At 40.7% G+C, this 12,032-nt stretch overlaps 1 protein-coding gene across 1 annotated transcript; it reads left to right on the top strand.

The window, feature by feature from the left end:
- The first annotated feature begins 930 nt into the window (after nucleotides 1-930).
- Nucleotides 931-10,299, top strand: LOC143401119 (olfactory receptor 7E178-like). The gene is made up of 4 exons (XM_077110307.1): nucleotides 931-1,170; nucleotides 5,937-5,999; nucleotides 8,048-8,112; nucleotides 9,357-10,299. The coding sequence occupies exons 1-4, from the start codon at nucleotides 931-933 to the stop codon at nucleotides 10,297-10,299; spliced, it is 1,311 nt and encodes a 436-aa protein (XP_076966422.1).
- Nucleotides 10,300-12,032: the final 1,733 nt, after the last annotated feature.

The following is a 12,032-nucleotide window of genomic DNA, read 5'->3' as shown; positions in this document are numbered from 1 at the left end:
AGGTGGGAAAGACTGTAGCCTTGTTTGCACTGGGCTGTCTGACCATGGACACAGGGCATCACAGGAGAACCCAGGCAGGCTGTCCCATCAGCAAGCCAACCAATCATTGCTCTTCCCTGGCACTGCAGAAAGAGAGCCTTGTCCTCTGTGCTATTCCTGTGGGATTCCTGGAGACCACAGGGAGAGCAGTGGGGGTCCTGCTGCATGCACTATAGAGGAACAGCCATGGTCATAGGAGAGGTCACAGTAGGGGAGACTGATGATCCTTTAGCACAGATCATGCTCTTGGGCCCTCTCCAGAACCTCCTTGAGCTCACCACATGCTCCTCCATGCTTGAAAACAGCCCTGTCAATCTCAAAGGAAACCTAATATTGGGTCTTGATATTATTCTTTCTCCCCAAACTGGAAAGATTTTAAATGTATACCTGGTATTTACTTGCAGTTAAGATCTTAGATGGAATAAGCCAAAGAAATTTGTCTCAACTTCTTAGAAAAAAAGCAAGGTAAATTGAACTGGCTCTTATAAATTTTTATGAAGATTATTTTTTCTTAATTGGAAAGTCATTACTTTTTCCCCAATTTCCCCCTCAGCAGTAGGCTATATTTTACTGTGATCATGAACTTCTCTCTTTTACTCCTGGAATTCTAACTTTGCTCAGTTCAATGTCTCCAAACAGGATGTACAGAGAGGGCTGAATGATGGAGAGAGCAACAGTGAAAGATTGAGCAGGACTGGGTGTTGCACTACTGAGAACTATTGAATCTCCAGCATGAGCAGCTTCCTAGTGAATACCTGAATTCAAATGAATACAGAGTAAGGGATAACTGATGATGTCTTTCTTTTTTTTTCTTGCTCTGCTTGCTTTCTCAAAACATGTCCAAGCAATTTAAAAGCAAAAAATTTAACTCACATATAAGAATTTCATCTCATGGACCTCTCAGATGAACCAGACCTGCAGCCCCTCCTCTTTGGACTCTTCCTGTCCATGCACCTGGTCACAGTGCTTGGGAACCTGCTCATCATCATGGCTGTCAGCTCTGACCCCCACCTCCACACCCCCATGTACTTCTTCCTCTCCAACCTGTCCTTGGCTGACATCGGTTTCATCTCCACCACAGTCCCAAAGATGATTGTGAACATCCAAATTCACAGCAGAGCCATCTCCTATGTGGGCTGCTTGACATGGATATCCTTTGTTATCATTTTTGGATGTATATGGATGATCTGCTTCTGACTGTGATGGCTTATGACAGGTATGTGGACATCTGTCATCTTTTGCATTATATGGTCATTATGAGCTCTTGCCATGTGGCTTCTTAACTTTGGTGTCTTTCTTGCTGAGTCTTTTGGACTCCCAGCTGCACAGTTTCATGACCTTACAAATTATCAGCTTCAAGGATGTGGAAATTTCTAGTTTCTTCTGTGACCCTTCTCAACTCCTGAATCTCTCCTGTTCTGACACCTTCTCTAATAACATTGTCCAGTATTTTCTTGGAGTCATCTATGGCCTTTCCCCCATCTCAGGGATCCTTTTCTCTTATTATAAGATTGTTTCCTCCATTCTGAGCATCCCATCCTCAGGGGGGAGGTACAAACCTTCTCCACCTCTGGCTCTCACCTGGCAGTTGTTGGCTTATTTTATGGGACAGCATTTGGAGTGTACCTTGGGTCACCTTCATCCCCTTCTCCCAGGAAGGGTTCAGTGACCTCAGTGATGTACAGTGTGGTCACCCCCATGTTGAACCCCTTCATCTACAGCCTGAGGAACAGGGACATTAATGTTGCTCTGAGGAAGCTGCCCAGCAGAAATGTTTAGTGTTATCACATGTAGCAGCCACTTGCCATGTTTGCTCAAAAATGCATTAAAGCTAAATGTCCAGACCTGTTAATCTGCCCTTTCAGTAATACTAATGGCTTTATTTCTCACATTTTTAGTGCAGTGACTCTAGCTAGTTTGGGAAGGTATGTTTGGGAATTTTTTACATTGGAACAAAGTATCACCTTGAAAAAATGAAAAGTTTTAGAGTTGGTTGAAGGTGATTGTGTCATAGGCACATCCATTTGATTAAGGCTGCTGTTCTACATAATTGACAATGGTGAAAATATGACTTTTTAAAACTTCCATTTATTTTTTTGTAACAATAAGAATATGAGTGTAATAGCAATAGTGAACATTCTTAAATTGTGGAAGTCAATCAACAAACATACACCCATATATTACAAAGTAATTCTCACTTGTGCAAAATAGGGAGACACATAAGAATTTTGAATAGATTGTCACAAAAATAAACTTACAGTTTAATGACTTCTCTCTGTGTATCTGTTAAAGCATTAAAAGCAATTATTTGTCTTTCACAGATACACTGAAAAACACAATTCTACAACAAAGGAGTTTGTATCATTATCCTAGAATGTAACAAAGCATATTAAAAACCTTCCTAATTTCTTTTTTACCAGAATCAATGGATCTTTTTTAAGGAATGAAAGATAATTTTTCTTCTTTTTTTTCTCCTGATAAGAATAGGCTTTATTTTACTGTGATGATGGATTAGTTTTCTCTAATTTCCTTATACTTCCAATATTCAGTAGAATGTCTCTAAACTAGGGGTGTATAGGTGGAGATAATACAGAAAAAATACATATTGTCACAACTGTGAAATATTAATGAAGGTATATGGAACTGAGGTGTGAATAAATTACCTCAAATATTAGAATTAACAACATAAAAAGAATTATGCCTGGTAATTTGTTTCATTTCTTCCATCTTCTTTTTTTATTTCAAAGATGTTCAAGCAATGTAGAAGTACAAATTTTAACATGTGTCTCAGAATTCCATCTCATGGGACCCTCAGAAGACCCAGACCTGCAGTCCCTCCTCTTTGGACTGTTTCTGATCATGTACCTGGTCACAGTGCTTGAGAACCTGCTCATCATTCTGGCCGTCAGCTCTGACTCCCACCTCCACACCCCATGCACTTCTTCCTCTCCAACCTGTCCTTGGCTGACACCTGTCTCATCTAACTGTGGTCCCAAGATGATTGTGGACATCCTAGCTCATGAGACAGCCACCCCCTATGTGGGCTACTTGACACAGATGTCTCTTTTTACCATTTTGGGTGTATGGATTATGTGCTTCTGACTCTGATGGTTTATGATCTGTTTGTGGCCATCTGTCACCCCTGAACCCTCATCTCTGTGGCCTGTTAGTTTTGGTATCATTTTGTTTTTTTTTTTTTTTTTTGGAATCCCAGTGGTACAATATGTCTTTATTGCACTTTGTCTACTCCAAGAATGTAGAAATTGCTAATTTATTCTGTGACCCTCTCAGCTTTTTATTCTTGCCTCTTCTTACATCTTATCTAATAATACTGCCAAGTATTTTCTTGCTGCCATATATGGCCTTTTCTCCACCACAGACATCCTTTGCTCCTATTATAAAATAAGATGAGCTCCTCTATTCTGAGGAGCTCATCATCAGGTTAGAAGCACAAAGAATTCTCCATTTATGGGTCTCACTGGGCAATTGTTTGCTTATATTTAGGAAGAGGCAGTGGAGTGTGCCTTGGATCAGCTGTCTCACATTCTCCCACAAAGAGTGCAGTGGCCGCAGTGATATACACTGTGCGTGATGTACACCCCAATGCAGAATCCCATCATCTACAACCTGAGGAACAGGGGCATTAAAGATGCCCTGAGAAGGCTACACAGCAGGACAATATAATCTCAGCACCTTCAGAGTCCAGTTTCAATGTATGATTCAAAATGCAGTAAAGCTAAACATCCAGTTCTGTTAATATGACTTTCAGTATTAATGATCTATTTAATTCTTCACAAGTTTTTAGTGCAATACCTGTAGCCAGTGTTGGGAAGGAATGTTTGGCAATCTTTATATTTTTAATAAACTGTCACTTTAAAATAATAAAAGATTTTAGAGATAAAGATGATGTACATTTCATAAAAATATTTATGTGATACAGGCTGCTGATCAATATATTTGGGAATGGTAAAAATGATAAATTTTGTAAGTTGAATTTACCAAAATAATAGTAATATAAAGCTAAAAGGTTTTTTTAAAAGTAAATTAAAAATTTATAGTAGAGAATAGCCCCTTCATTAGTAGAGATGAACTGATTAAACACATGGTGATGTTAATTTTCTACTCTTGTTCTTCATCCTTAGTATTAGGAAGCTCTTAGAGTTGCTGACATGTTCAACTACTTGGTAAATAGGAGCCATATGCACTGAGTTGCTAAGGTTGTACAATAGTTAGAAACCAGCCTGTGCTTCCAGCCCTTCAGCTTGAGGACCCCAGCCAGTGAGCTCCATTCCTGCGCATCTCCCTGCTGTGGATGTCTGTATCAGGAAGCTCCTAGCTGAGTCTGAGTGGATATCCTGAGATTCATGTGGGGGCCACTGGACTCCAGGGATTTGGGGGCTTTGGAACTGCCTTCCTTAGTCCTAAATCAGCAGAGCCCCAGTGTGAATCAATAGCTGCTGTGGGAGGAGAAGGATGGAGGAAGGACATTGCATAGCATTATTTCTTCACCATCAGAAGGAGCATGCACTTTGTCTACCCAGATGGGAGAACAAGGTGCAGATTGTCAGTGATGATACTGTGAGTTCATATGCCTGGTTGTGGTGAGCACAACAGAAGGCTCATGGAAAGTCCTGTCATACTCCCACTCTGACTCTTCTAGCTGTACACTGTCATCCACAAGGGGAATAAAGTGTGTGCTTAAAACTATGTCTTCAGCATTCCAAAAACACATATGAAAGTGATGAGGATGAGGATCAGGATAAGATTAGCATCTAAACATTATGATGTTTTTTGAGATATCTCTGAGTGCCATATTATGAGTTCTGCCTTATTTGTAGATAGTCTGAATTCCTGTGCAAAGTATTCCCCAGGTAAAAGTGCCAGTTGTTTCATTTTAGAGAATATAAAGGACCACAGGTGTTTATGTAACTTTTAATGTTGACTAACTGAAAACACATTTGAAATGCACTGTGGATTTGTGGCACATGGCACCTGGGCAGGCCAGTGCTGGCAGGTTGTCCCTTCCACAAGCACTCCTGTGTTGCACTTTCCTGTGACGCCAAGATGGGACCCTTTTCCTGTGCACTTCCCTTGGGATTTCTGGTAGATTCCAGGACACAGAAGTCAGTGGTATCAGGTGCACCAATTCAGGAAGAATACCTGAGATGAGACAAAGATCTGAGGTCAAGTGGGCTGAAACCTTCCAGCAGAGACCTCCATGTTTTTCGACTCAGGACACCCTTGCAGCTGCCATGTCTTCCTGCATTCTGGTAACCAGCCCTCTCCATCTGATGAGGAGCAAAGCAGGCCTGGGTTTCATTACTAGTCAGGGCCTTGGAAATAGTTTATAAATGGCTACAATCTGCTTCAGTTTAAAATGTTTTGATGGATGGGAAACAGTGAAAAAGATCAGTGCATCAGACCCAGAGATTCACAATTAAATTTTGGCTGCTGTTAGCTGGACTCATTCCTTATTGAACAAAGGGCAGTTAGAGATAGGCAGTTAGATAGCTTCTCTGGTACTCAGTGATGTCATCCAAGATGGTTTCCAGTTGATATAATGACATTGAATCCAGATTAAACAGAAAACCTGTGCTCCCGATGTGACTGAGATGCGATAAAGTTGTAAAATACAGGCACAAATGGTAGAGAGTTATTATTACTATGGAAAGGCTCATCTTCATACTCTTCAACTGAAATATCTTGTGAATGACCTTACTGTGTTCATATTTCTGTAACATTACCTTTCCATACTCCCCTGATGTAAGTATATGCTGTATATTGGGTGGAATAACCATCCCCCTTGCATTTTTGATTCCATAGAGCCTATACCATCTTTGACACAGGAGATGAAAAAAATGTGTTAAACATTGAGTAGACCCTTGCTCTGTGCCCAGGTCCTGGCCTTGCTCAGCGGGGTTTCACTGGTGCTCTCCTGTCTGTACCTTCCTCCTACTCAGGTACGTCCCACAGAGCCAGAGACAAGATGGAGCAGCTCTGGTTAGTGTCTATGTCATGGACACAGGAGCCCCATACTTTCCCTTAACAGCATCTACAACCTTCAATTACTCAAGAACAATGGCAGAGATGTCCGTGAGCCTAGGAAAAGCAAAGTCAGAGTGAAGGGAAGTGACAGGAGACACTCAGAGCATTTTAGAGTTTCACATCATTTCAATATTGCAAAGTAATCCTTTGGAAATCGTATTGATCAGTGGGCCCACTATTATCTTGATGACTAAATGCTTCATTTAAAAAATGATTAAGTTAATGTCACAGAAGTATATACTTATTAAAGTTCCCACAGCAAATTTTTGCTCCTTATACTTTAATTATAATACATCTTACAAGCAGATATATTTTTAAGTCTGAGAAGGGAAAGCAGTACATTAAATAAATACCCAGGTGAGCTCCTTATTAGTGTTGGGGACCAAAACTATTTTCTTTGCCTTACCCATTGATGATAATGGAAAGTCCTTGGAGATGGGCATTTCATGGACCAATTAGTCTAATCTAATTATAAACTCTGTGCATTGAGCTTCCAAGCTCATATATAGTCCTCACTCGGCCTGTGCTTGTACTCCTTCAGTTGATGGTTCTTGTCCAGTGACCTACATGGCCGTGCCTACTCCTGAGGTGTCTTCATCAGGAAGCTCCTGAGCACATGATCTGTTCCTGTGGACACAGTTGCTCCTTCCCTGGGCTCCACACTTGGTAGGGTCTCAGGATCAGAACTTCTTGGTCATGACTCTTCAGGGAAGCAGTGTGACCCAGTAAGTGCAGAGTGGCCTTGGATGTGGGAAGGACTGGGGAAGTAGTGTGACCTCGGCATGAGGACACTCACCACAGAGTAGCCACATGGGAGGACACCACATGCAGCTTCAACCTTGGGGTTGTGGGGTTCAAGCTTTTGTTTCAGAGGGGGAGATGAGAAATCTTATTCAAACTGTGCTCTCCACCCACACTGGTTCTGATTCACACAGAAATCTCAACTACAACAGCACAAAATGAGTCCTTCAGAAGTGTTTCCTAAGCTCTGAAAAAGGACTAGGGAGGTGATAAGATGATTAGGAGGAAAGTGACAGAAGCCAGAGCATCATGAACTGAGGTGCAGGGCTTCCCAGGCTCAGGTGCTGAGGAACTTGTTCTATGTCATTTCATGTAGCACCATCCCACTTTAGTTATATTTATACACTTCATTATTATTACATAGAAAAGGAAGAGTTGTGTTTTACATATGTAAATTTTACTCCTTTGCTAGATAGGAAAAGATGCAGCCTTGTTTTACACTGGGCTGTCTGGCCATGGACACAGGCCATCACAGGAGAACCCTGGCAGGCTGTCCCATCAGCAAGCCCACCAGCCATTTCTCTTCTCTGTCAGTGCAGAAAGAGAGCCTTGCTCACGGTGCTTTTCTTGTGGGATTCCTGGGGATCTCAGGGCAGAGCAGTGTGTGTGTGTGTGTGTGGGTGGTGCTGCTGCATGCACAATGGAGGAACAGCCACAGGTCACAGGAGAGATCATAGTAAGTGAGGCTCATGGTCACTCAGCATAGATCATGCTCCTGGCCTCCCTCCATAGCCTCCTTGAGCTCACCACATGCTCTTCCATGAAAAGTAACATTAGGTTTCCTCTGAGATTGAGAGGGCATGAAAACAGCCCTCTCAATCTCAGAGGAAACCTAATGTTACATCTTGATTTCTTTCCCACTCAAAAAACTGGAAAAAGTTATAAAATGTTTCTGAGATTTATCAGAGGTTAAGATCTGTGGACTAAGGCTGAGAACTGTTAAGTGGGAAAGCAAAAGTCCTGAGACAAGTACTGTCAAATACCTATATTTTAACATAGGTAGTGGGTGTTATTGAAATATGAGAAAGTAATATTCATGGAGCTTTTTCAAAGTGCCAGGATGTTGTCAGACAGTCGATTCCAATTCTGGAGTAAGAATAAAACCACCTAGGATTTTACATGTAGACATCCTGATTAAACTGGTGTTGGTCTGATTTCACAGTATGTGGATAATCTAAAATATCCAAAGATGAATATAACATTAACTGAGAATAAAACACTAGTAAGGTAATTTTAACTGACCACTACTTAGTTAAAATATAGGTATTTGACAATACTTGTCTCAGGACTAACACTGTATAGAGAGTTTTCCATAATTACCTGAGAAATTTGAGTTCTTAGTGAGCTAGTGATTTAGGATAAAGAGAGGGGAAATACTGAATCTTAAATCTTTTAGTCACATTTGTGATCAGCGTTACTATTTTAAAACCCAAGATAGGTAATTATTACCCCAAATTAAGACAAATTTAATCATATCAAGAAGAGACAAATAATAAACCCAAGTTACACTCTCATAGCTTAAGTGAGAGAATCACAATGTGCATATCAGGAATGCCTGACCAGAGAGTCCACAAAGTGGAAATAATGTGGTTAGAAATAAAAGCTGAGCTTTGAGCCTTTTTTTTGGTGATGATATCTTAAACTGCTAACTTGATGGATTAGATCACAAAATCATGGAGCAGTTTTAACAGGTCATCTGGAGGACAGAATAAAGGAAAGAAAAACAGTGAAAAGCTTTTCTATATGCCAGCTATTCTGCTGATAATATATGGGTTCATACAAATAAATCAGTATAAAATCAAATTGTTCAAAGTGTTTTTTTATCATTTATGTTTTTAATATCATCTCTTTCAGCCACATTTGTGATCAGGGTTACTATTTATTTTGTGCATTTAGCTCAATAATATTTATTGAAATTTGAAATGTGCCAAAGACAAGGAAATTTGCATTATATTACATGCTTTCAAAAGCAAGCTTTAATCTGCAGAGGACAGCAATGAGAAAATAAAAAATTGATGAGACACTTTGAAGATAAATGGCTCATGAACATGCTTTCTGACTGAGACTCATTACCCTCAACTTGTTAGAACAAAACAAAGTAAATTGAGCTGGTTCTTAATAAACTTTCATGAACATTATTATTTTTTAATAAAAAAACATTAATTTTCCTGAATTTCCCCTTAAATGGTAGGCTATAATTTATTGCAATCATGAACCTCTTCTTTCTGCTCCTGAGATTTTAACATTGATCAGTTAAATGTCTGAAATAGGGTGTGGAGAGAGGGTGAATGATATAGATAGCAACAGTGAAAGAGTATGCAACCTAGGTGACTCAGGACTGAGACCTATGTTGAGGGCGTGTGTATCTCCAGTGGAGCAGCTTCCTACTGAATACCTGAATCCAAATGCATGCAGAGCAAGTGGAGTCTGCTGATGGGTTTTTTTTTCTTACACTCTTTGCTTTTCAAAAGGTGTCTAAGCAACACAAAAGCACAAAATTTAACTCACATATCAGAATTCCATCTCATGGGCCTCTCAGAGGATCCAGACCTGCAGCCTGTCCTCTTTGGACTGTTCCTGTGCATGTACCTGGTCACAGTGCTTGGGAACCTGCTCATCATCCTGGCCGTCAGCTCTGACTCCCACCTCCACACCCCCATGTACTTCTTCCTCTCCAACCTGTCCTTGGCTGACATTTGTTTCATCTCCACCACGGTCCCCAAGATGCTGGTGAACATCCTAACTCACAGCAGAGCCATCTCCTACGTGGGCTGCCTGACACAGATGTCTATTTTCACCATTTTTTCATGTATGGATTATATGCTTCTGAGTGTGATGGCCTATGATCGGTTTGTAGCCATCTGTCACCCCCTGCACTACTTGGTCATGATGAACCTTCGACTCTGTGGGTTCTTAATTTTGGTGTCCTTTCTATTAAGTCTTTTAGAATCACTGTTGCACAATTCAATGATCTTAAAAATTACCAACTTCAAGAGTGTGGAAATTTCCAGTTTCTTCTGTGACCCTTCTGAACTTCTGAATCTCTCCTGTTCCGACACCTTCTCTAATAACATTGTCAAATATTTTCTGGTAGCCTTCTATGGCCTTTTCCCCATCTCAGGGATCTTTTTCTCTTACTATAAAATTATTTCCTCTATTCTGAGGATCCCATCCTCAGGAGGGAAGTACAAAGCCTTCTCCACCTGTGGCTCTCACCTGGCAGTTGTTGGCTTATTTATAGGGACAGGATTTGGGGTGTACCTTGGTTCAGCTGCATCACATTCTCCCAGGAATGGTACAGTGGCCTCCATGATGTACACTGTGGTCACCCCCATGCTGAACCCCTTCATCTACAGCCTGAGGAACAGGGACATTAAATGTGCCCTGAGGAGGCTGCCCAGAAGGATGCCCTAAATCTCAGACCCTATTGTGTCCAGTTGCATTGTGTGTTGGAAAATTCATTTTAACTAATTATCAAGATCGGTTAATCTGCCTCTTTAGGAACATTGATGAGTTTAATACCACACATGATGTAAGTGTAATGCCTCAGCCAGTGATGGAAAGGAATGTTTGGGAGTTCTTCATATTTGGAACAAAGGATCACTTTGAAATAATGAAAGATTTCTGAGATGGTGATGATGAATATTTCAAAAAAGCATCTATGTGATCAATGATGCTTATCATAATAGTTCAGAATGGTTAAAATAAAAATTTTTTAACTTCAATTTACTGCAACAATAGTAATATAAAGCTAAAACATTTTTTTTAAAAAAGAAAAATATATAGTAGAGAAGAGCCTCTTCCTTAGGAGAGGTAAACTGATAAACACTGGTAGATGCTCATTTTCTGCTCCTCTTCTCCATCATTAAAATCAGGAAGCTCTTAAGAGTTGCTGATATGCTTCAGCTACTTGGTAAACTAGGAGCCTTATGCACTGAGCCACCAAAGTCACACAGTAGTCAACAACCAACCTGTGCCTCTAACCCTTCAGCTTGAGGACCCCAGTGCCCTGGGTGCCATTATGCATCTCTTCCTGCTGTGGATGTCAGCATCAGGAAGCATCTAACTGAGCATGTGTTGATACCCACAGGCTGAAGTCAGGGCCACTGGGCACCAGGGAAGTGGGGGGCTTTGTACTTGCCCTCCTTAGTTCTAAGTCAGCAGAAACCCAGTGTTAATCAGTAGCTGCTGTGGAAGGGAAGGGTGGAGGAAGGGCATTGCCTAGCATTATTTCTTCCTCATCAGGAGGAGCATGCCCTTTGTCAGATGGGAAAACAAGGTGCAGATCATCAGGGATGGTACTATGAGTTCATATGCTTTGTTGTGGTGAGCACAACAGAAAGCTCATGGAAAGTCCTCTTTAACTGTCACCTGACTCTTCCTGCCACACACTGTCATCCACAAGGGGAGAAAAGGCATCCCTTTAAACTGTGTCCTCAACACTCCAGACATTCTGTGAAGGTGATGATGAGGATGTGAATGAAGATGAGGATGATCTTTTGTTGGAGATTCTGAATGCCAGGTGCTAAGCTATGTACTATTTTATTTTAGAGAACAGAAATGAGCACAGGCGTTCATGTAACTTGAGCTAGGTATTCAGATTAGATAACTGAAGCCATGTGTGTAACGCTGTGTGGATTTGAGGCACATGGCTCTTGATAATTGCCATTCTGACCAGAGTGAGATGAAATCGTAGAGTACTTTTGATTTGCATTTCTCTAATTGCTAGAAATGTTGAACATTTTTTCATATATTTGTTGATCAATTGTATATCTTCTTCTGTGAAGTGTCTATTCAGTTTCTGAGTCCATTTATTGATTGGGTTATTTGTTTTCTGGTGTTAAGAGTTTGGTGTGGAACCACCATTTGACCCAGCTGTCCCACTCCTTGGTCTATACCCAAAGGACCTGAAGTCAGCATACTACAGAGACACAGCCACATCAATGTTTATAGCAGCTCAATTCACAATAGTTAAACTATGGAAACAACCTAGATGCCTTTGAACAGATGAATGGATAAAGAAAATGTGGTGTATACACAATGAGATATTATTCAGCCTAACAGGGAGCTAGAGAATACCATGTGAAGTGAAATAAGCCAATTTCAATAAAACAAAGGCCAAATGCTTTCTCTGATATACAGAAGCT

Source organism: Callospermophilus lateralis, chromosome 1 (genome assembly GCF_048772815.1).
Source record: "Callospermophilus lateralis isolate mCalLat2 chromosome 1, mCalLat2.hap1, whole genome shotgun sequence".
NCBI classification, from domain to species: Eukaryota; Metazoa; Chordata; class Mammalia; order Rodentia; family Sciuridae; genus Callospermophilus; species Callospermophilus lateralis.
This window is presented reverse-complemented; position numbering and strand designations above follow the sequence as displayed.

Bases quoted from the DNA above. Each gene is read 5' to 3' on its own strand.
- LOC143401119 (XM_077110307.1), top strand. From the start codon at position 931: ATGGACCTCTCAGATGAACCAGACCTGCAGCCCCTCCTCTTTGGACTC. The intron at 1,171-5,936 runs GTGGGCTGCTTG...CTCTGTGCCCAG, and splicing joins ACAGCAGAGCCATCTCCTAT to GTCCTGGCCTTGCTCAGCGG. The intron at 8,113-9,356 runs GTAATTTTAACT...GCTTTTCAAAAG, and splicing joins GAGAATAAAACACTAGTAAG to GTGTCTAAGCAACACAAAAG.